The following is a 26,487-nucleotide window of genomic DNA, read 5'->3' as shown; positions in this document are numbered from 1 at the left end:
GTAGACTTACACCACAGAGATAGACAATAAAATCAAAGACACTACAGGAACAGACCATCACAGCAGATTATTATGGTAAAAGAACCATCAAATCACTAACTGTCCAGGAAGTTACATTATGGCATCCAATTCCAAGGAAACTGTCCATTCTTCTCCCGAACATCTATGTCACCTCCCTACCACTTATTGTTCCCATTTCAAACAACTACCAAAATGGAAGTCACTGCCGGATTATAGTTTTACAACAATAGGAAAGCAATAGAATGAAAATTTCTTTTTTAGCCATCTCTATCTTTATGATTACCTTTAACTTCTGTACATCTGACAGCTAATTCAATGCTCACCGAAATGGGTGACAGCTCATTGACAATGAAAACAACAAAGCACTATTTACCATATTATTATCCTCCATAATCAACATTCTTTTCAAAATATTAGAACATTAACTAGAGACATAAAAAGATTTTAAAAGCTTCTACAGATAAAGAAATAATTAGCTAAAGATAATGTGTATCTCTTCGGGACCCCAGTGGGAGATACTATACTGGGAATACAGAAATGACAGAAAAATAAAATCAGCATGCGCTCATCTTCACAAATACAGTGGATTCCAGTTAATTGGCCCATTGGTTAATCAGGACAGTTGCTTCTTTGGAACAACTCAAAGAACAAAAACTAATTGATAGAACAGCTGGGATTCCCTTTGTTTATTTGGGACACTATGCTGCTTAACTGGGACAGGAAACTGCTACCAAATAATTTCCAACAAGCATCAGTTGCGTGCCATTGGATAGCCATTAGACACTACACTTGCTTACAGTGAACAGTTTTTAAGTATTGTCGGTTATGTGTGCTTGTGTTCAGAAAGCAGTGATTTTTGTCACTGATAGTTAGCAAGAAATAAGCACTAAGATAATTCAGAACTGTTCAGCTCACTGTGGTTTCATGCATCCGGCCTAAATTCCCAAAATGGCTGGAAGGGAAAATGAAACGATTTCACTACTTCAACAGGTTAGGGACTGAAGGTATCGACATTCATCTTGACTGTTACCTTCAGTCCCTATCGGACACTCAGTTCTCATCTGTTTGCATGCAACAGCAGCCACACAACTTTGACAGATCAGGGTAGCCGATGTGTCTCATACCATGGTGAGACAGGGACATGCCTGTCCTACCATGTGAAGTCAGCTCCAGCAATCTGAGTGGATGACACCTACAGGGAGATCAAACAGCCAGGAAGGCAGTTCCGCAACATTACATGTAGAGCAAAGGGCATGACGAATCACAGAAAAACTAATAGTCACCCACTGCAACTAGGGAAGATCCCAGTTGTGACGTCTACTAGTATCACTGGATCCAGACTTCCGAGGTCGAGAGAATGGAACAGCCCAGTGAAACAGCTTTGCCACTCTAAAAATTCTCCTGCACAGGTCTCCCGTCATCGTCAAATACAACCGACAACCGCCAGTGGTATTGGTAGTGTTCCAATTTGTTCTGTATTTCATTTAAATACACAATTTGTTACTCAGTTAGGTAGCTTGTCTTTTTTATACCTTCTTAACTATTTCCATGAAACTTCAGCTATTTAGGGCAGCTGCTTAATAGGGCCAAAACGTACCAGTCGCATGCCTCCCAGTTAACCGGTATCCACTGTATATAGAAAACTACCATAAATAGTGGAGGACAATTAGTCAATAGCAGCAGTAAATTCTACTAATTTGTACAGATTAACAAAAAATTATTCGGCAAATTATTGGAACCAAAATGCCCAGGACCGGTGTCCTGTGCCCAAGGGATTTGAAGGAAATTACACTGGTTGTTGTCTTCCAACTTTCCATAGATTGTAGAACAGTTTCTAGACTGGAGGGTTACACTGGCACATAAAACCTCACTATTTAAGAAAAGGACAGTGAAATCAACAATTATAGAAAAATTGTGGGGATCTTTTACATGAATACCAAGCTTGATGCTCAGAATGCATTTCTAGAAATGAGTTTTAATAGAACCAGAATTAAAAGAGGTCATTATAGCATTATACAGTACACAGTGATAAGTTACTAACAGAATTGCTCTGCTGGGAACCTAGTATAAACACCTGCCCTCCCCAACACTGTGCAGGAAATCCTGTAGCCAAGAACCTGGCCAACCCCAATGTTTTGCACTGTTGTGAACTTAACCTGCTCGTGGCTCAGGGGGACGGACAGCCTGATAGGACAAATTTTGGATAGGCTAAGATGGGCTGGTTAACTGCTTAGTGCTGAGATGTGGAGTTAAAGGCTATATCCTAACCTAAACTGTGAATATGGGCCATGGCTGGGGGCTAGCATTATCAGCTCATATCTTATGGTTTCTTCATTACACGATGAATATGATGAAAACTGCTACCTTCTCTCATTATTTGGCCGTACAGCTCTCATCAGGTCAAAAGGTTTCTCAATGGCAGCAAGCTCAACTCCTGGTGATTGCCTTTGTGTTTGTTACCATGGAGAAATCTCCAGGCTGGAGTGTGCAAAGCCTGGTTCATCATATAAATTCTATGGAAGGTGGATTTGTCATATGAAGTCAGGAATATGAATAGGCAGGGAAATGAAGGATATAGACAGATGTCAGTTAAAATTGGCATCATGTTCTGAAGAGACAGCAAGAGCCAAAGGGCCCTTCCTGTTATGTACTGTTTTATATTCAGTGACAGGTTAACAAATTAAGCCTGCACCAGCTTTAGTTTCGATTCTAACCTGGGGTCCATGGACCCCTTGTTTAATTGTATTGGTCCATGGCATAAAAAAAAGGTTAGGAACCCCTGGTTTAGAAGAATGATAGGCAAAGGCAATTTAATAATACGTTATTATTAAACTTTGCTTCGATATGTTAATTTAGTTCTTTTTTCTATCCATCACAACCCCTTCTGTACATCCTCATATTCTTTGATATTTCTCACTGAAATGTACAGAATTTTCTGGATGGATGAAATTTGACATTTCCTTTATCACAGAGGGGTATGGCTCATTGGAATTCTCTGTCCAAGAGGACTGTGCAGGCACAATCACAAAGAATATTCAAATGACAAAAAATAGTGGACACTAGGCATCAAGGGAATCAAAGTATGATGGGATGAAGAAAGTGACACAGAGGTAGAAAATCAGCCATGATCTGACTGAATGATGTAGCAGACATGAAGAGCCAAGTGGCTTACGCTTCCTTCTATTTCTCTTATTTGCATGAAAAAGAACAGACTTCTCAATTTCTGTAACTTCTCAACCTTGGTAGTATCCTACTGAACACACCCTGAATCTCTTCCATTGTTTCATATTCGTCCTGTAATAAGCCATCCAAATTCCATAAAATTCTCCATCTACCATCTCTGATCTTGCAGATTTGGCATGAACCTTTTCTTGTGAGTGGCGCTTCGGTGAGGCCAAGTTAATTGGAAATTTCACAATAGACACAGACAAATTTTTGCTAGAAAAGAGAATTAAAGGATACAAAAAGAAAGAACTTACCTTTACAGAGCACAATATTCCAAAGCCAATACTGTACTTCTGAAGTGTAGTGACTGCTGAAAAGTGGAAACACAAATTCTTGTAATGCATGTAAGAAATTAACACATCAATATTTATAATCAATTTAAACAATAGAATAAGATCGAAAGATTGAATGTTCTCAAGATCATCATGTCCTTTTGATACTTAACTTCAGATTTTACCATTAAAGTGTTTTTCCATTTATGTTCCAAGATATTAAGGCACAGAATGGACAGTGAATAGCTATAGTACAGATTTAGAGTTTCAAGTTATATCAGAAAAATACTTCCAAGTCAGATCTAATCAAGTCCATGAAGTAAAATCTAATTTACATATTCTATTTATTCAACATTTACGAGTTTCTAAAATGGTAGAACTAGGGAACAGACCGGCCTCATTCTAAACAAATAGCAGATCAGTGTCAAAGTACTGAATAGCTATTCCTGCTCCAATAGAATGTTTTATGTCAGTTGCAGTGTTTTCCCTAACTTATGAAAAATATACTCAAAATGTTCCTTTCAGTCTTTGGTATTTACAGGTCCAAAACAAATAATGCTTGCACCTCAAGAAAAATCTCCCTCTGGACTTCATCTGGGGACACTCATCTCTCCCTTAAGCATCGGAACATGAGAATGAAACAATTGGTGCATGAACTACACTCTCTTCATCACAACCTTTGTTTCTCAGCAATATATTAATGCAACAATTAATCATCCTCTAAACTTTCTGCTATCTTAAGTTCCAAGATGGACCAGTGGAATAGTCCTTCACTTTCCTGCATCCTTTTGTGTTGCTATTGAAGTTCATTCTCTCTCCAGGACCTCAAAACAATGGAACATCATTGTTTAGTTGTTTAGCACCCTTAATATGCATTGGAAACCTGTAACAGTTATAGTAGCAGATAGCAATTAAAAATCTTCCGTATGTGTGTTCTTTAATCTACTTCAGAAATATCTGTCATTATGATTTTTTTTGAGACTCAAAAGTAGGAATGTTATAATTTTGTAAAATTTCAACTCAGTTGCTCAGATGAAGATGTGTCGTGAACAAGCATTTAGTCTTTTAATTTGATAGCCTTTAACTTTTCATAGCTCCAACAAAGTGTTATTGACCTGAAACATTAGTTGTGTGTTCCACTCCACAGATGCTATCTGATATACTAATTATATCCTTGACAAATTATGGCAATGAAAGTGGCACTTTTTTTGTTTACTTTGGTAAAGCCAGATAGTCTTCTAACAACTTCAATTTTGTGTTATGTGATATTGTAATTTTAAAATGGGTATCAATAATCATTAATCAAATTTATTTGTAAGTATTTTTATTGCTACACATTTCACCTTTGCAAAATATAATTCTTCATCTTTTAACGTTGTTCCTCAGCCTTCAGAAAATGCAAGAATAGCAATTAGTTTTAAGTAGATATAGATAATATATATCATTTAATTTATATTTTATTTAGATAAAATCTAAGATCATGCAATTATTAGAGGAACATATTCAAGTAGGGGCAATACTGGACCTCCTCTCAAGAAGCAAGCAGGCCAGTTCCTCCTCTTAAGAAACAAAGCAGGCCAAGTAACTGAAGTGGCAGTCGGGGCTTGCTTTGTGTCTAATTGAGTACAAAAATGTTAATTCTAAAACAGGCATGGAAAAAGACTGAAAAGGTCCACAGATAGTAAAGTCCTGAACTGAAGCACAGCCAACTGTGAGGGCATTAGACAGGATCTAGCTCAAGTCAACTGAATGACCCTATTTAAAGGCAAAGGAACAGTTGCCAAGTGGTAGGCTTTTAAAAGGATCAGACCAGGAGTCCAGGAGCAGCAAATTCCTGTTAGGGAGAAAGGTTCTGGCTAATGAGATATTGAGGCTCCGGTAAGGAAAGGTGTATATTGTGTTTTGTCAGCTTAGTGCAAATAAGTCCCTTGACAAATGTAAAAAGTTCAAGACCAGGCTTAGAGAGATATCAGGAGGGCAAAAAGAGGGTGAGCTGGGCAGAGTTAAAGACAAGCCCAAGAGGTTCTTCAATTCAGTAAAAGATTTACTGAAGGTTTACTGAAAAAGGTTTTTCAGTGAAAGGGTGACAAGGGAGAGACAAGATCTTCTTAAAGACTTTCAGGGCCAATAATGCACGGACAGGGCTGACATTTTTAATATCTATTTCTTCTTGCTGTTTACTAAGGAGAACATCATGGATGCCAAAGAAATTAGGGTAATAAGAAGTGAGTTCTTTGATTATATACATATTATAAGGGGGAGGTATCTGCAGCCTTGAAGCATATTAAGGTGAGAAAATCCCCAGAATGTGACCCAAGTGTACTTAAAGGAGGCCAAGGACAGAGCCGTCTCTATTTCCTGAGGAGACTGAGGTCTTTTAACATCTGCCGGACGATGCGGAGGATGTTCTACGAGTCTGTGGTGGCCAGTGCTATTATGTTTGCTGTTGTGTGCTGGGGCAGCAGGCTGAGGGTAGCAGACACCAACAGAATCAACAAACTCATTCGTAAGGCCAGTGATGCTGCGGGGATGGAACTGGACTCTCTCACGGTGGTGTCTGAAAAGAGGATGCTGTCTAAGTTGCATGCCATCTTGGTCAATGTCTCCCATCCACTACATAGTGTACTGGGTGGGCACAGGAGTACATTCAGCCAGAGACTCATTCCACCAAGATGCAACACAGAGCGTCACAGGAAGTCATTCCTGCCTGTGGCCATCAAACTTTATAACTCCTCCCTTGGAGGGTCAGACACCCTGAGCCAATAGGCTAGTCCTGGACTTATTTCATAATTTACTGGCATAATTTACATATTACTATTTAACTATTTATGATTCTATTACTATTTATTATTTATGGTGCAACTGTAACAAAAACCAATTTCCCCCCGGGATCAATAAAGTATGACTATGACTATGACTAAAAGCAATTGCAGAAGCCCTTGTTTGCATTTTCACTAGTTTTAGAAGACCAGAAGTTGGCAAATGTTGTTATCCTCCTCAAACAATGGAATAAGGAGAGGCCAAAAAACTACAGGCCACTGAACCTGACTTAGTTGCAGGGATAAGGGACCTGGGAATGCAGATCCATAATTTCTTTAAAGTGGCATAATAGGTAGATAAGGTTGTAAAGCCAGCTTTTGGCACATTAGCCTTCAAAAATCAAGACACTGAGCACAGGAGTTGGATGTTGAAGTTGTAGAAAACAAGTTATACAAGGTAGTTGGTGAGGCTGAATTTGCAGTATTGCGTGCAGTTCTGGTCACCTACTTACAGAAAAGATACCAATACGCTAGAAAGCGTGCAGAACAAATGTTGCCAGGACTTGAGGACCGGCGTTATAGGGAAAAGTTGGATAGGTTTGAACTTTACTCCCTGGAGTGCAAAAGAATGAGAGGGAATCTTACAGATGTATACAAGATTATGAGGTGTAAACAATAGGTAATGTGAATGCATGAAGGGTTCCCTCCTTCGTGATGGGTGTGGCTAGAACTGGAGGTCCTAAATTTAGGATGAAAGGTGAAATATTTACAGGGAATCTGAGTGAAAACTTTCTCACTCAGAGAGTGCAAGTGTGGAACAAGCTGCCAGCGGAAGAGGTGGTTGCGGGTTCAATTCAATCAAATCAAATCAAGTTTAATCAACACCTAGAGTCACACAAAAAATGCATAATATAGCCCCAACCCAGAGTCCATGAATGTTGTCGGCAAGAGCAAGCCAGCAGCAGTCTGCAGACGAACGTAATGCAGCTTGTCTTCTACCAAGTGAATACTGGAGGGCATCATTGATGCCAGCATGAAAGCCATACCATACTGTCTCCGATGTTTCTCTCCCTAGATGACGGAAAGCAAGCAACACTCTGACAAAAGGCCTAATCCGCGTTACAACCAAGGCTATGCAGCTCCCCACTGTCAGTCCTACCAATAAACCAGTGAACTAGACTTGCAGCATTCCACATTACCAATATCCAACAGGGTCTTGTGATCACAAGAAAAATTACAAAGACAATCTCTTGCTGTAGACTGCACATTGTCTTCACGCACCAACTCCAACACCTCTCTGTAGCAGGCAGTAACACAGCCCACACCAAGTCCAGATCCTCCAACTTCTCTGTAAATGAGCAACTCGCTGATAGGTTAGACATGTAGTACTTGGAAGTTCTTCATGTCCAGCAATGTAAAAAAGACATTTTAAAAAGACAATAAGACCCCTGGTTGGCCAGTAGAAGCTGCTGCGTCCGAGCCCACCACCTTCTTCCCAGTTATTATTTCACAGTTTTGTAGCACAAAGGTTACATGCCATTTATCAGTCTAATGTTGAATGTAAGTTCTGGTCTTGTTGCATGCAAGATTAATTTGATGAGGAATTTGTCCTTCCACTCTCTGATATCCACTACTACATGAAAAGAATTTTTTTTTCAATTAAGTATTAGGAAGATCAAAACCATCATCTTTACTCATAATTAATTTCTTACTCTAATCACCAGCATCATCCTATAACAGAGGACCTCTGCTCCGTCCGCCACGTCCGCCACAACAGACAGGATCTCCCAGTAGCCACCCACTTCAACGCTGCTTCCCACTCCCATTCAGATATGTCCATACATGGCCTCCTCTACTACCATGATGAGGCTAAACTCAGGTTGGAGGAGCAACACCTCATATACTGTCTAGGTAGTCTCCAGCCCCTTGGTATGAACATAGAATTCTCAAACTTCTGGTAATTCCCTCCCCCTCCCTTCCTCTATCCCTATGCCACTCTGCCCCCTCCCCCAGCTGCCTATCACCTCCCTCATGGTTCCACCTCCTTCTACTACCCATTGTGTTTTCCCCTATTCCTTCTTCATCTTTCCTGCTTATCACCTCCCTGCTTCCCCTCCCCCACCCCTTTAACTTTCCTCTTAACGGTTTTTCACCTGGAACCTACCAGCCTTCTCCTTCCCACCCTCCCCCCACCTTCTTTAAGGGGACTCTGCCCCTTCCCTCTACAGTCCTGACGAAGGGCTCCGGCCCGAAACGTTGACTGATCGTTTGCACGGATGCTGCCCGACCTGCTGAGTTCCTCCAGTGTGTTGTGAGTGTTGCTTTGACCCCGGCATCTGCTGAGTATTTTGTGTATCCTATAACAGACATCTCTAACTGATCAATCACAATTTTGTATTTGACAATGGCTGTTATTTAGACCAAAAGTCTATGTCTTCACTAAAACAATTTCTATACTGTTTATTTGCTTATCTCTCCACTCAGCTGCTAAAGCTCAAAGCTAAACAGCTTTCATCTGCTGTCCTATTCATCTTGTCAGTCCAATCTGGCTCCATTTAGAATCAGTATCACTTTACTGCCAGGATGTGAAACGTACCAGAACTGATTGTGGTTCCATGCCAAGCATAAAACACGGGGCAATACCATAACAGACAACACAATAGCAACCAACAATTTACATGACAGTAGTGTAAACAGCCATGAGCAATCAACAATTAACAGAACAGTCACGTACTTAAATGTTAATAATCAAACTTAAATTAACATGAACATATTAAACAATTATTAACAGAACAAGGAGAGCAGGAAAGACCATTTAATGGATGTTGTACAGGGACAGTTAGGATATTACACCTGAGTGTGAAGGGGGGGGTGACATTGGAATGGTTGTGAAAGGGAGGGGGTTAGGAGCTCAGCATATCAGGATCAGAGGAAGTGAGAAAAGAGAGATGTCAATGTTCTTACCAAACTGGCAATAAAACTGATTGAGCTGATTGGCCAAGGTAGGGGAGGTCGTAGTATCGCTGTACAAGATGTGAGATATTTTGTCTAGTTTTCAACAGCTATCAATAGAAAGAATGCCATTACACTAGAAAAGGTTCAGAAAAAGGGTCTCAGCCTGAAACAACTGTTTATACCTCTCTATAGATGCTGTCTGACCTGCTGAATTCCTCTAGCAGTTGTGTGTTACTCTGGATTTCCAGCACCTGCAGAATTTCTTATGTTGATCCAATAAGGGAAGGCTGGATGAGCTAGGGCTGTTTTCTCTGGAATAAAGGATGCCAAGGCAAGGCTCAGTTATAATGTATAAAATTACATGAGGCCTGGACAGAGAACTAGGTCTTTCCTAATCACTTATAGCAGAGGAGGCAAAGACTAAAAGTAATTAAATATGTAATTGATAGTAGGATTAGAAGGCAGAGGGAGATTTATTTTAAGTATAGAAAGTATTAGGAATCTGAAATGTAACCCTTGAAAGGTGCTAGATGAAGCAAATCTCATTATATTTAAAACGTTCACTGTGCGTGGAGGCCTGTGACCTGAAGGGCAATAGACCTAGTTGAAAGATGGCTTTAGACCAGGTAGCTCTTTTCCAGCTGGCACAGATATAATGGGACAAGACAAGCAGCCTCCTATTGTATCGTAAATTTTCAATGATTTTCTTTCATCCCATTGCACCTCACATTGACTCTTAGTCCCAAATCATAAGAAGATTGACTAATATTTCATCATACACACTTTGACCACAGGAGCTGTCATCATCATTAATTAAAGGGCAAAAAAAAACCTGCAGATGCTAGAAGTTGAAATACGAAATAAAAGAAGAAAAGGCTAGAAACATGCAGCTGGTCAGGTCACAAGTGTGAACAGAGTAACGGAGTTAATGCTTCAGGTCAATGACCTATCACCTGCACCAGCTAGACCTGCCACGCAACTTCACCATTTTCTGTCCTCGTTTCATTATTAGTAGCTCTAAAAATTTCTACTCCCTGCGTACAGGCAGAGACTGAAGACCACAGCACTGACAGAGGACCCAGAAGGTATGGACAATGGAAACACAGGAGCACTTAACAGGACTGCTTTGAATTGGTGGACTGGACTATACTCAGGGATTCATCTTTAAATCTGGATGAATATGCCGCAGTTGTTACCGACTTCTACCGACGTTCCCCTCATTAAAACCTGTATGGATGAGCGTGTGCCTATGAAAACTTGCTGTATATTCCCAAACCAAAAGCCATTGATGAATCAGGAGATTCATTAACTGCTGAGGGCTAGATCTGTGGCTTTTAAGTCTGGAGATCCAGGTCCGTACAAGAAAACCAGGTATGGCTTGCAGAGGCCTATTTCAAGGAAAAGAAACAATTCCGAGTGAGTTGGAGATGGCATCAGATGCACATCAATTCTGGCAGGGTTTGCAGGATATTACTTCCTACAAAGTGAAACCCAACATCATAAATGGCAGCGATGTTTCACTAGCAGATGAACTCAATGCGTTTTATGACTACTTTGAAAGGGAGAAAATAACTACAGCAGTAAGGATCCTTGCTGCACCTGGTGACACTGTGATCTCTGTCTCAGAGGCTAATGTTAGGCTGTCTTTCAGGAGAGTGAACTCATGCAAGGCATCAGGCCCCAATGGAGTATCTGATAAAGCTCTAAAAACTTATACCACTGGCAGGTGTATTTAAAGACATTTTCAATCTCTCACTGCTATGGTCAGAGTTCCCACGGCTTCAGAAGGGCAACAATTGTACCAGTGCCCAAGAAGAGCAGTGTGAACTGCCTTAACAACTATCATCCAGTAGCACTCACATCCATAGTTCCCTCTAAGCTGTGCGCGTGTGCGCATGCACACACGTTTTTCAACCAGCGCACAAAGGAAATTAACGTGTGCACAAAAGGTCAGTTACCTAAAATAATGTAGTAGTTAATAATTATACTTACTGAAAATAATCTTTTAGCTAACTGTTTCTGTTAACTAGTTAGTCGGTTTTCAAATACCACAATGCACGTCACTAATTTACGTCACCTCATCTTTCCTGTTCTGGTTTGTACAGCTGCATCACGGCGGCAGCCATGTTTGGCTGACAGTGTTCACATCGTAAAGTTTACAAAGATCTGTTTCAAATCTTATAGATAGCTTACTAAGTTTTTATTGGAAAAAATATTGATTCACTATGTCGAACTCAAAAGAAGCGAAGGGCGTGAAGCGCAAAAAAACTGCAAATTTGTTTAAAGTTGAATGGTTTAACAAAATGGTAGAAACCGTTACACCAAAAGCTCATGAGGTCATGAACGTTCAGCTACGAGAAATATTTATGTATGATTTGGAAACTGGAGTTATCTCTTTGTATTGTCGTGATGTGAAAGTTGCTGTAGAATTTGCTAGTGGAAAGAAGTTGGATGATATTTGGAAACTTGACTTTTTAAAGCATCATTTGGTAAGTAAATCGCATTTGGACAGTGTACAAAAGCTCAGGCAACAGAACACATCATTACCCATTACAGGAGTGCTACGCATGTTACAGTTGAGTGCAGATGAGCGAGAGCAAAAACGATCAAACCCAGAGGAGATCAAAGTTGAGGTACGAGGATGGTCAGCTTTTGATTTCTCCGCAATTGCAGATTGTGACTTCACATTTGGCGATGAGCAAGTTAATGCCTTATGTCTAAAATATCATGATTTTCTAGCTGAAAATATTGTAATAGACAGTTTAATGATTTCAAATTTTCCATGCAAGAAAAAATTAAATCCAAACCGATTTCAAACTTTGCTCAAATGGTGGCATTTGTACTTCAAAATGAACAGTTTTGCGACCTTGCACAGTTGATGGACATTGGGGGAACCTTTCTTGCGTCTACTGCGGACTGTGAATGTGGTTTTAGCCTAATGAATCAACTCAAAAACAAGCTGAGAAACCGTTTAGGTGAATGTCATTTGGATATGTTAATGAAAATCAAAAGCTATCAATGGGATAGTTCTAAGAATAGGTAAATGCCAAAGACAGGAGAGAGAAAAAATAACTGAGTGACTTAAATATGATAAAAAATTAAATATCTCCAACCTGATGGCATGAACACTAACTTCTCTAACTTCCGTTAATGCCCTACCTCCCTTTCGTACCCCATCCCTCATTTATTTATTTATCATTTTTTTTCTTTTCCCTTTTTCCCCCTCTCTTTTTTCTCCCTCTGTTCCTCTCACTATAACTCCTTGCCCATCCTCTGGGCTTTACCCCCCCCTTTCTTTCTCCCTAGGCCTCCCGTCCCATGATCCACTCCCTTCTCCAGCCTCGTATCCCTTTTGCCAAACAACTTTCCAGCTCTTAGCTCCATCCCTCCCCCTCCTGTCTTCTCCTATCATTTCAGATCTCCCCCTCCCCTTCCCACCTTCAAATCTCTTACTATCTCTTCTTTCGGTTAGCCCTGACGAAGGGTCTTGGCCCGAAACGTCGACTGTACCTCTTCCTATAGATGCTGCCTGGCCTGCTGTGTTCACCAGCACTTTTTGTGTCTGTGACTTAAATACGTATGTTATTTTGTTGTTATTCTGTGCAGTTTTATGTCAAATATTTTGTAAACCTACATAAACTGTCCCATGTGTGCATTCAGTGCGCACATACTTTTGTCGCAGGAAAAAAATTTGCAAAACATAAGATTTTTGCGCACACTGACTACTAAAAAATAGAGGGAACATTGCTCACATCCACAGTGATGAAATGCTTTGAGAAGTTGGTCATGGCTAGAATCAACTGCTGCCTCAGCAAGGATCTGAACCCACTGCAATTCACCTGTCACCACAATAGGTCTACAGCAGACTCAATCTCAATGGCTCTTCACACAACCGTAGATCACCTGGACAATACAAACACCAACTATCAGGATGCAGTTCATTGACTATAGCTCAGCATTTAACACCATCATTCCTACAATCCTGATCAAAAAGCTACAACCTGGGGCTCTGTGCCTCCTCTGCAATTAAATACTGGACTTCCTAACCAAAAGACCACAAACTGTGCGGATTGGTGATAATATCTCCTCCTCACTGATGATCGACACTGGTGCGCCTCAGGGATGTGTGCTTAGTCCACTGCTCTACTCTCTCTGTACCATGCCTGTGTGACTAGGTATAGCTCAAATACCATCTATAAATTTGCTGATGATACAATCATTGTTGGCAGAATCTCAGATGGGGATGAGAAGGCGCATGGGAGTGAGATATATCAGCTAGTTGAGTGATCAAGCAGCAGTAAATCAAGGCAACCATACGCTGTGTTGTCTAGAAGACATTTTGCCACTCATCCAAGAGGCTTTTTCAGTTCTGATCCATGGTGGGTAGTTTTCCAGCTTATAAACTCTTGAGTTTTTTTTTATAGGTATAGCAATCACACGAGGGTTGTTACATGAGTACCTACACCTAAAGGACAAGGGACACTCCTTTGATGATAACAATGTGCATACTTTGGACAAGGAGGGCAGGTGGTTTGAAAGAGGAGTTAAAGAAGCCATCTTTGTCAAACTGGAAAACCCATCTCTGAACAGAGAGGTTGGGGTACGACACCACCTATCAGCTACTTACAATGGAATTCTAACATCTCTACCCCAGCATCTCCTCAACAGTTCACACTACTATTCCTGCAAAGATAAGACTAATGACCCTCTCATTACCTCTCATTAACAACTCTCATGTGAACAGAAACCTGAAGGCACACACTCACTAATTCAGAAACAGTTTCTTCCCCTCAGCTATCTGATTTCTAAATAGACATTGAACCCATGAACACTATCTCACTTTTAAAAAATTATTTCTGTTTTTTCATTATTTTTAATTTAACTGTTTAATATTTTTATATGTAATTTGAAATTACTGTAATTTATTTATTTTTTTCTCTATATTCATCATATATCATATAATGCATACTAAGTTAGCAAATTTCACGACGTATGCTGATGGTATTAAACCTGATTCTGATTCAGAGTTTCTAATCCAATGAGTGAGGCTTATCAGAAATTAAAACAAACTTAAGCCCCAAACTACAATACATTCCTGAGTACGTCATTCTGCACTACCCCTCAACTGCATTACGAGCTGGAAGCCTCAGATTTTAGATTTGTGTTATATAAACCACCCTAACTTGTTTTAGCTTGTAATTCATTCCAAGTACTTCATTGGGTTGTAAAGAGGCCAAAAGCTATATATAAGCTACAGAAGTTCCTCAGCTGAATTTCAGCCCAGAATGCATGCACATTCTGGTATTTACTACAAAAAAAAGTACATTACACCTAGAATATTAGTTCTCCATATGTGGAGAGTAATCCATTAGGTATCTCCAGCTCGGAAACAGAAGAACAGAAAAAACTAGAAATCTGAAATAAAGGCACACAAATTTCCAGTACTCAGCAGGTTGACAACATCTAACAGAGGTCATCTTCTAAGACAATGATTTTTTTTCCATCAGAACCAGAAAAAGATGAAAATTAAATGTATTTTAATTTGCAAGGAAGCAGGAGTAGTGGAAAACAAGGGACATTGAACAAAGCCAAAGTTTGCAATTGGTAGAGATGAAGACAGGCTGAGTGAAGTTATAAGATAGTACTTCCACCCTCTCTAAGCCTGCAACAGCTCTTGCATTATTCACTCTATTACTTTCAAAGTCTTTCACAGAAATCCCGAGTTCTCTCCACCCCTCATCCTTTTTTCCAACTTCAAGCATGTTTGATTTCTAACTTTCCTTAGTTCTGGTAAAAGGTTCTTGACCCGAAAGGTAAACACTCTGTCCCTCTACATAGATCTGTGAGATCTTGGAAGTATTCCTTCATCTCTTTGCTGGACATACGGTTGCAAAAAAAAGGTTTGTGAACCTTTTGCAATTACTTGGTTTTCTGCATTAATTACTCATAAAATGTGGTCTGATCTTCATCCAAGTTACAATAATAGACAAACACAATCTGTCTAAAACTAACAACACACAAACAATTGTACTTTTCATGTTTTTATTGAACATTGTTTAATCATTCACAGTCCAGGCTGGAAAAAGTATGTAAATCCTTGTATTTAATAATTGGTAGAATCTCCTTTAGCAGCAATAACCTCCACCAAGTGTTTCCTGCAGCTGCTGATCAGACATGCACAATGGTGAGGAGGAATTTTAGACCATTCATCCATACAAAACTATTTCAGTTCATCAATATTTCTGAGATAACTTGCATAAAGAGCCCTCTTCAGGTCATATCACAGCATCTCAATTGGGTTAAGGTCTGAACTCTGACTTGGCCATTCCAAAACACAATTTTTTTTCTTCTTAAACCATTCTGCTGTTGATTTACTTTACTCTTGTGTTTCAGATCATTGTCTTGCTGCATCATTCAACTTCTATTACGCTTCAGGTGACAGACCATTACCCTGACTTTCTCCTGTAAAATGTCTTGAAATGATTTTGAATGCATTGTTCCCTCAACGACTGCAAGCTGTCCTGCCCCTGAAGCAGCAAAACAGCCCCAAACCATGAAGCTCCTTCCAGCATGCTTCACAGTTGGGATGAAGTTTTGGTGTTGGTGTGCAGTGCCCTTTTCCCTCCAAACACAGCGGTATGCATTTCTGCCAAAAAGTTCAACTTTTGTCGCATCTGTCCACAGAACATTGTCCCAAAAATGCTGTGGGACATCCAAGTAGTCTTTTGCAAACCTGAGGTATGCAGCAGAGGTTTTCGCTGTGGTATAGTTCCATGAACACCATTCTTGTTCAGTGTTTTTCTGATAGGTGACACATGAACAGAGACATTAGCAAGTACTGGAGATTTTTGCAGGTCTTTTACTGTTACCATTTGGTTCTTTTTCACTCATTCTGCATTGCACATTGTGCTGTTGGTGTGATCTTTGCAGGATGCCCACTCCTAGGAAGGACAGCAACAATACTGAATTCCTTCCATTTGTAGACAATTTCTCTTATTGCGGACTGATGAACACTCAGGTCTTTAGAGATGCTTTTGTAGCCTTTTCCAGCTTCATGCATCTCTACAATTTTTCTTCCTCCGACAGTTGCTATGATCAAGGCTTGGTGCACAAAAAGAGATCTCTCTTGAAAAGAGCAGTCCTGTCAGTAAACATGACTTTGTGTGTCTTTTTTATAGGGCAGGGCACTTCTACAACCCACATTTCCAATCTCAACTCATTGATTGAAACATCTGACTCCAAATACGCTTTTGAAGAAGGCATTACCCAAGGAGTTCACGTACTTTTTTGAACCTAGACTGTGATTATTTTAATGGTGTGCTCAGTATTGATGAGAAGTAGTGAAATTGTTTGTGTGTTATTAGTTTAGACAGATTCTTTTTGTCTATCATAGTGACTTAGATGAAGATCAGACCACATTTTATGAGCAATTAATGCAGAAAACTAGGTAACTGCAAAGGGTTCACAAACATTTCCTTGCAACTGTACCTACAATTTTCAAAAATGCTAATATCTTGACAATGTGATATCCAATTGTTTTACCTATTAGAACATTACTGGAATAAATTGGTTAAAAAAAAGAGAAAACCAGTATACATTGGAGACCTTGTGACAGGAAAAACTACTATGGTAGCATAGCAGTTAACACAATACTATTACAGCTCCAGCGTCAGAGTTTGGAGTTCAATTCTGACATCATCTGGAGGAAAAGAAGTCTGTACATCCTCCCCGTGAACTGCATAGGTTTCCTCCTACAACTTACCTGATTAGGAGGTAAATTGTCCTATAGTTAGGGTAGGGTTAAATCAAGGGTTACCAGGCGGCACAGCTTGAAGATCCCGAAGTGCCTATTCTACGACATATCCCAATAAATAAACAATATTAAAAGTCAGCAGATACAAATGCAAAACAAATCATGATACAGAAAATCACATAGAGAATCATCATTATGGGATGTCAGTAGCTAAAAGCAAATTAGGAGCCCTATTAGGATTTTGCCTTGATGGAGTTTTCCAAATATGACAGATTCTACAGACTGGGGTAGTTCTCCTTTTCCTGCAGTAGGTGTGACCAGATGTTCAAAATTATAAGGGCACATTAGTGTAAACAGTAAAAAGAAATGTTTTCCCTATTGCATAAGTGCTTCAAACAAGACGACATAGCGTGAGGGTAAGGGCTAAGAAGTTTAGAGGGATCTTAAGGAAGATTTTATTTATATAGAGGGTGAATGGAATCTGGAATGCTGTGCCTGTGTGAATAGCAAAGCAAATGCGCTCGCATTTACGTAGTACCTAATGAGAATTACAACATCAAGGCATAGAAAACCACAATCTAAGTGCTGGGAAATGGGATTTGTGTAGATGGGTGCTTGATGATCAGTATGAATGTGGTGGGCTGAATGGCCTGTTTCCGTGCTACATGAACATGAGCTAGAAGACACATGCTCAGCATTGCACACTGTTTCCAAGAGAAAATCTGACTTCCTCATCAATGCAACACAAATAATACAAATACTTAATTCACTGTACATGTCAGGGGATCTTTCCCTCACCAACGGGATGCATCATGATATACAGAACAGCTGACCTGGATAGCCTTACCTGTATTACTACTATCTTTTAAAGTTTCTAAAATGTATTAGATCACATCATATCACTGTATCTACTTACTATTTAATTGACATGTCTATACGTCTTCCAGGCATTTTTCGACAGCTCCCCACACTAGTGGACAGGTAAGGTTTAAAGCAGGGGTTCCCAATCTGTTTTAAACCACAGACCAATACTATTAAGCAAGGGGTCTGTGGACCCCAAGTTGGAAACCCCTGGTTTAGAGGGATAAAGGCCAAACACAGGCTTCAGGAAGGGGAAGTTGAGGAAACACTCGCCAGTTCTCATTAAAGGATCAGAAGTGGAAAGGGTGAGCAGTTTCAAGTTTTTGAGTTTCAGCATGTCTGAGGATCTATCCTGGGCCCAACACATTGATACAATTACAAAGAAGACACAAAAGCAGTTATATTTCATTGGGAGTTTGAGGAAAATTGGTAATCACCAAAGATACTTGGAAATTTCTACAGATGTACCGAGGAGAGCATTCTAACTGGTTACATCACCATCTGGCATGGAGGGGCCACTGCACAGGATTAGAAAAAGCTGCAGAAAGTTGTAAACTCTGCCAGCTCTATCATGGGCACTAGCCTCCTCAGCATCCAGGACACCTTCAAAAGGTGATGCCTCAAAAAGTCGGCATTATCATTAAGGGCCCCCATCACCCAGGACATACCTTCTTCTCATTGCTACCATCAAGGAGCTGGTACAAGAGCCAAGATACACTCAATGTTTCAGGAATAGCTTTTTCTTCTCTGCCATTACATTACTGAATGAACAATGAACCCGTTAACTATGGTATTTTTTCCTTCTCTTTTTGCACTACTTATTTATTTTTATATATATACTTCTTATTTATAGTTTTTAATTATTAGTTATTACAATGTACTGCTGCCGCAAAACAAAAAATTTCATAACATATGCTAGTGATATTAAAGCTGATTCTAACTGGGACAAGCTTAGTGAGTCCCTTGGAGGGCATGAGTGACTTGAGCCAAAGGGCTTGCTTCTGTGCTATATTACTTAATAATTATGATTCCATTGATTAATATTGCATTTCCAAAAGCATTAACTTCATCTTGAATTAATTCCTCTAAGAGCACACCGATTTATAATGTAGTCTCAGAAGAATGACAACCATTTGGGCAAGCCCTCAAACCATGATACATCCTGAAATTTGTTGCTATGATACAGCATTACAATGCAATAAATTAGAATAGTATAAATAAGAAATACGCATTTTTATGTATCGCAATGTAATGCTGTTTTCTCTGTTCATTTCCCTCCACAGATGCTCCCTAACCTACTGAGTTCATCCAGCATTTTGCATGTGTTGCTGAGAAACATATACACGTAATATTGTCGGCATCTGAATGGTTTTTGGCCTATCAAGTTGAATTGGCTACCGGGAGTTATACAACATTCTCCTAATCCCATTCTCACTCATCCATGGCAACCATAACATGCAATTCTGACAGGTGAATTAAGCAGTTGCATTCTGATCCAAATGGAGAACTTGGCACTGTGCCTCCACTTAACCACATTCTGATGGGGAGCTGAAAGTGTAACACAAATATTAAATACAGTAGATTCCAGTTAATTGGGACACATCTGGACCAGTACATTTTAGCCCAATTAAGCGGCTGTCCCAATTAGCCAAAGTTTCATGGAAATAGCTAGAATAAAGATATAAGAAAGATAAAGTACTGTTTAACTGAGTAACAAATTATGTATTTAAATGAAATGAAATACAGAACAAATTAGAACACTATCAATACTACTACAGTACTATAAAACCATGTATCAGTTCCTAATAGTTATTCATCGAGAATTCAGTGTATTCTGCCATATTCTTTTGATTGACTGTAAATTAACAAAATCACTGCAGACACTTCATGTAGATAATGGACTGATTCATACAATACTTCATACAATACAAAAGCATCCTCCAAGTCTTCATTTTCATTGTAACATTCAAGATGATTGTCAATACTTTCAGATTCTTCGCAGGTCCTAACTTGAAGTAGTGAAATCATTTCATTTTCGCTCCCAGCCGTTTCTGACACCTCCATGCTTGAATGCTTGAAACCACAGTGAGCGAAACCGTTCTGAATTGTCTTACTGCTTATTTCTCACCAACTATCAGTGACAAAAATGACTGCTTTTTGAACGCAAGCACAAGGAACTGATGCTAAGCACAGTGCAGTAGTGTCTAATGGTCAAACAAGTGCAGGCGTCTGACACTAATTAGAAACTGTTCAGCAATAGTCTCCTGCCCCAAATAAGCGGCATAGTGTCCCAAATAAGCAAAGGGAATCCTGGCTATTATCTCAATTAGTTTTTGTTCTTTCAGCGTTGGCACAAACAAGCAGCAGCCCCATTTAACCAATGGCCCAATTAACTGGAATCCACCGTATTGCACTGCATTTCAGAGTGCTAAGCTGGATGGCTCTAAGATACACTTTCAAAACTTCCATTCTAATATGACTTTAGGTCAATAAATGAAGCCCACTCAGCCGGGTATTATTAGCACAGGAACAGAGGGAAATCAAAACCACTGGGAATGGTAGCAAAAAAACAAGTATATCATGTTGAGATCCTTTATTCAATAAATGAGATAGTGATGTAGGGGAGCAAGGCAAGTGACCCAGAGCTGCAAGGCTGGACTAAAACATCTGATCTTCATCTTCATCAGAAAGACCAATAGATATTAACAATAAAGTTATCCAACTGCATGTTTACATTACAGCTCAACAAAGCATAATGCAGTTTAAACTACTATAAACTCTCACAGAATTGATGGGTAAATAAATTAAAACCTGGAACAACTGCTACCTAGTACAAAAGCTAAAGCAAATCCTTTACGACCATCAGGGGCCACACTCAACGATTCAAGAACAGTTTCTTCCCCTTTGCCAACAGATTTCTTTCTGAAAGTCCATGAACACCATCCTGTTATTTGCTTTTTTTTTGCAGAAATTTATTTTTGTAGTTTATAGTTAATTTTATGTCTTTGCATTATATTGCTGCCACAAAACAACAAATGTCACATCATATAAGTCAGTGATAACAAATTTGATTCCTTTCTGATTCTTTTGTTCAAGAACAGCAGGAACTCCATCAACATCCTGCAGTTTAACTTTTTCTCATTTTAGCCTAGAAATATTTTAACCAACTCTTACTCATAACTCAAAATAGATGAACAGATATCCTGGATGGAATCATCTTCCTTTTTTTAATGGATGGCCTGCTGAACATGTAAAAGCACTGCAAAATGCTTACATGTATTCCCTAGTTGACAAACACCCATAATAACAATGAGCATTTAGAAGACCAGCAGTATGGATATGTGGGCACCTTCAGCTATGTGCGTAATATTTGTAGTGGAGAGGGCCCGTTCCATCACATTCAAAACCCTCTAAAGGGACTGCTGCCACAAGAATGCAGCATCCGTCATCAAGGACACCCACCATCCAGGCCAAGCTCTCTTCTCACTGCTGCCATCAGACAAGAGGTACAGGAGTCTTAGGACCCACACCACCAGATTCAGGAACAGTTATTACCCTTCCCTTTAAATTACCCTTGGTGAACCATCCAGCTCCTGAACCAGCATGGATAATTTCATTCGGCTCAACTGATTCCACAAACTATGGACTCACATTCAAGGACTCTACAACTCATGTTTTCAGTATTATTTATTTACTTTTTCATTTATTTCATTTTTATTTGCATGGCTTGTCTTCTTTTTCATATTGGTTGTTTGTCAGTCTTTGTGTGTGGTTTTTCATTGCTTCTATTGTATTTCTTTATTTTACTGCAAATGCCTGCAAGAAAATGAATTTCAAGGTAGTATATGGAGACATAAACTTTGATAACAACTTTGAATTTTGAACTTGGGTTGGATTTGGTTGTCTCTGAAGGCACAATACAAAAAGCAGATGATGTACAAATTGTGGAAAAACAATGCAGGATAGTATATTTTTAACTACTACTACTACGTCGACTCAGGCCTAGGGGTTAAAGATTAATATGTATAAAGTCATACTCATCAAAACAACAATATCTGTAATCAATGCTGTAGTTCCAAATCCTGATTAAGGTCAATAATATCTAGGATACTTTATGAATATAATGAAATTATCATAGATCATGTGGCTGCCCTTTCATTTAAAGCTATAAGTAGCCCACAGTAAACTTAAATTATTAAACTTGCTTGAAATAATAAAGCAATTCATAAAATAGTAAGAGTGGCAAGGGATTGTAATATAAAAGAAACACCAATATTCAGTGAAAAAATAACTCTATTAAACAGAATATCAAGGGGGAATGGAGGCCAATTGAAGACACACAGGTAGAACTACAATGGAAATGGTAAACAAATAGCAAGTCTAAATGAATACTTTCTACATCCAATTACACGGTGGTCAAAAAGTCACCCTACTGATGGCAAAATGTCAAAGAGGAACAGTGATAAATTTTTTTAAATTGTCAATGAGGAAAATTGGAAAATTGCATGGCGTCAGATAAACCTCCAATATATTTAACAAAACTGGCAAATTCTAAATATAAAAGTTAATTTTCCAAGAAATTTAAATCCAGGAATTGTGTTTACAATTGGAGAATTACAAATATGATCCCATTATTTAATTGGAGAATTACAAATGTTCCTTCCCCCCCCCCACCCACCTTTTTTATAATTGGTTAACTCCCTTCTTTCTTTCTGGTCTGTATCAAAAACATTTATTATGCATTTCCCTCAATAGATGCTGCCTGAACTGCTAAGTTCCTCCAGCTCCTTTGTGTATTACTCCATTACTTAAGACATGAAAACAAAATGGAGAAACCAGATAACTACTGAACTGTCATTATAAGTGCATCATTGACTACAGAATGAGGAAACCAGATGCCTATGAGCCAGTTCTCATCAGGAAATCAGAAGTAGAGGGGGTCAGCAAGTTTAAATACTTCATCTTTATCAGCTTAGAGGATTTGGCTTGGGTCCAGCACGTAAGTACCAATATGAGGAAAGTAAGGCAGCATCTCTACTTTCTTAGAAGTTTGCAAAGATTCAGCATGTCATCTGAAACTTTGACAAACTTCTACAGATGTGTAGTGGAGGATGTATTGACTGATTGCATCTCAGCCTGATGTGGAAACATCAATGCCTTTGAATGGAAAAACCTACAAAAAAATAGTGGATACAGCCCCGTCCATCATGGATAAAGCCCTTCCCACCATTTAGCACATCTACACAGAGCACTTTTGCAGGAAAGCAGCATCCATCATCAATTACCCCCACCATCCAGGCTATGGTCTCTTCTCACTGCTGCCATCAGGAAGATGGTATAGGAGTCTCAGGACCCACACCACCAGGTTCAGGAACAGTTATTACCTCTCAACCATCAGACTCTTGAACCAGAGGAGATAACTTCACTCGCCCCATCACTGAACTGTTTCCACAACTTATGGACTCACTTTCAAGGACTCTGCATCAGATGTTCCAAATATTTATTGCTTATTTATGATTATTATTTTTATTTTTTCTCAGCTCAAGCTGGTAAAACCTGAGGTACAGGAATAGCCAAGCACACTCATTCCTCAATTGCTAGCAACTTTCAGACTATTGAGAAAATCTGCAGAATTTCAGATTCCGCACAAGTTCTTTGGCCTTGAAGTAAATTTTATCAAAAGTTTCCCTTTTATCGCACTATGACCTAGTTTCTTTGTTTGTTGATATCCCAGATACTTATATGTTTCATATTCATCGATTGGTTGTATTGTATCCTGCTGTTTTATATTCTACTAGCTCTATTGCACCTTTAAGTTTAATGTTCTGCACTTATCTAGACCAAGGTACATGTTTATATCTTTTGAAAACAGTTCTACTATTTGAATTAATTGCTTTAGCTTTACTGATGAAGGAGCATATGTTCAAATCATTCATGTATAGAAGGTGTCAAGGTTCAAGTCATTTGGTTGTTTCTGATTTGATACCCTATTTTCATGAAATTCTGTAAATTAGAGAGCGGGTTTAAAGCTAGACAAAACCATCATAGGCTCAAAGTTGCCCTGAAAAATGCCTCGGTTTATTTTGATAACGGTAGTTGTTCTTTTTATTTTGTTAATAGATAGGGAGATCATAGTACACCAATGCTTTATCAGATGTAGGACTTCCACAAGTATTGGGTGTAGTTTATATAATAAGAACTTATATTAACTATGAGTGTGGGACAGAATCAAATGCTTTTTGGTTGTCTATATAACAACATGAAAGATTCCTACCTTTCCGCCACGACAGAATCTATTTCATACCCTTAAGGCATCTTTTCTGCTCTTCAGTAAGTATATTGTGATTACCTGTGTGAGTGGTGGTTAGTTGCAAGATGCATAATGTTACAATTTTATATATAGTTTGTAAACAAGTAATAGTACAATATTTTGATGGGCCATTTGTGATTTTTCCTTTAGGGTAAAATATATGTTTTACCTTCTGTCAAAAAATCAGGCACCTTTTCAGGATTTTTTAGAAAATTGTTGAAATGTATTAATAAGTACAGATGAAGGCAAGTAATTTTTATACAACAATTGTGAATATTATCACTGCTGGTACTTTTCCAGTTTGTGGGTATTTTTTATAAATTCTCATCAGAAAATTCCACAAAAATAGCGGATACAGCCCATTTCTTCATAGGCAAAGCCCTCCCCATTATTTACAAGGAGCGCTACCACAAGGAAGTAGCAACCATAAGGATCCCCATCATCCAGGCTATGCTGTCTTCTTGCTACTACCATCGGGAAGGAGGTACAGGAGCCTTAGGTCCCACACTACCAGGTTCAGGAACAGTTATTACCCTACAATCATCGGGCTCCTGTACCAATGTGAATAACTTCACTCACCTCAATGCTTAACTGACTCCATAACCTAGAGACTCACAATCAAGGACTCGACAGCTGTATTATTTATTTACTTTTTTATTATTTGCACAATGTCTTCCTTTGCATGCTGGCTGCTTAACAGTGAAATACATCATGCCAACACAGTGTGCTGGGGGTAGCCTACGAGTATCACCATGTTTCTGACACCAACGTAGCATGCTCACATCTCACTACCCCTAACCCATATGTACGTCTTTGGAATGTGGGAGCAAACCAGTGCACCTGGAGGAAATCCAGTCATAGGGAGAATGTACAAATGCCTCACAGACAGAAGAAAGAATTGAACACTAATCTTCTGATCGATCACAGGCACTTATAGCTGACCACTATACTACCATGCCACCCTGCGACTCACCCATATAAAAAGGTTCACCCTCTCAATCATCCTATCAAAATCCCTTCATAATTTTACAAAATTTGATCCCATCAATCTAATCATTCCTGACAATTGTACCTTTTGTCCATGGTCTTCCCATCAGATTCCCACTTCTGCAGCCCTTTATCTCTTCCACTAATCAACTTCCCAGCTCTTTACTTCACCCCTCCCTCTTCCCAATTTCACCTATCACCTACTACCTTGTACTTCTTCCTCCCCTCACCGCACCTTCTTATTCTGACTTCCCATTTTTTTCCAGTCTCAATGAAGGAACTCGGGCCAAAACATTGGTTGTTTACTCCTTTCCATTGATTTTGCGTGTGTTGCTTGGATTTCCAGCATCTACAGATTTTCTCATAATTGGACCTCATTAATTCTAGCTCTAGGAGACAAATTTTTTTTACACTTTCTTCTATATCTTTAGACCAGAACATGTAATCAGTATTAATTTATCAAAATCTCACTGAGAATATTAGATTTTCTCTTAAAATTACCACTATTCTTCAGATTTCACACCTTATAAGTACAAACATGCATTCCTTCTTTTAATAATTTAAGTCTGTAGATCCACAATATCCCACTCACAGTCAATAGTCATTCCTCTCCTTAGGAAATAATAGTTGTGACTAAAGCAATAGTCTAACCTCTAAACTCTGAAGATCTGAAAATGATGCTGATAAGTGGCGAGTCTTTGTGCGCAGCTCCAGTGGGAATGATCAAGTATTCCCGTTTAGGACTACTACAGCTGAAATCCACTGACACAGCTATGGGTACTTCAGAAGGCGACATTGTTTTAAGACATTTAAAAAATCTATCAATACTCAAATCTAGTGATATCGGCAGATCCCAGATGGCAGACTCAGGTCATGAGTGTTGTTCGCTTTAAGAAAATGGAAGCATGCAAGCCAAACTGGTCTGCAGGTACGATTGAAATGCAGATACTTTGATGCTTTGATGGCTATGATGCTTCACTCCCAGATGAGCTCAATGTCTTATATGCACACTTTGAAAGTGAGAATAAAACCTGTGTGAATCTCTGCATATCTGGTGACCCTGTGATTTCTGTCTTGGAGGCTGATGTTATAACATTGCAAGGCGTTAGGCCCTGATGATGTACCTGGTATGGTACTGAAAATCTCTGCCAACCTACTGATGGGAGTGCTCAAGAACATCTTCAATCTCTCACTACTGCAGTCGGAGGCTTCCACCTGCTTCAAACAGGCGACAATCATACCAGTGTCCAAGAAGAGCAGAGTGAACTGTCACAATGACTATCACCCAGTTGCAAACTCATCACTGTGATGAAGTGCTTTGAGAGGTTGGTAATGACCAGAACC

General features: G+C 39.2%; 1 protein-coding gene across 8 annotated transcripts in view; it reads right to left on the bottom strand.

Moving 5' to 3' along the window:
* The window catches only part of ube2f (ubiquitin-conjugating enzyme E2F (putative)), a 207,775-nt gene that overhangs the window by 149,876 nt on the left and 31,412 nt on the right, over window positions 1-26,487 (bottom strand). For 5 of the 8 annotated variants that reach the window (XR_011886412.1, XM_072261428.1, XM_072261426.1 and 2 more), the window contains exon 2: window positions 3,501-3,556. The exons of 1 other annotated variant lie outside the window; for it this stretch is intronic. Coding sequence is in view for 2 of the 7 variants with exons in the window: in XM_072261428.1 (XP_072117529.1) it covers window positions 3,501-3,556 (56 nt within the window). In the remaining 5 variants the exon portion in view is untranslated. The remainder of the gene's footprint in view (window positions 1-3,500; window positions 3,557-26,487) is intronic. 2 more of the 8 variants (XM_072261430.1, XM_072261427.1) reach the window with 1 other exon arrangement.

The sequence above is a fragment of the Mobula birostris genome, chromosome 6 (assembly GCF_030028105.1).
Source record: "Mobula birostris isolate sMobBir1 chromosome 6, sMobBir1.hap1, whole genome shotgun sequence".
Classification (NCBI taxonomy): Eukaryota; Metazoa; Chordata; class Chondrichthyes; order Myliobatiformes; family Myliobatidae; genus Mobula; species Mobula birostris.
This window is presented reverse-complemented; position numbering and strand designations above follow the sequence as displayed.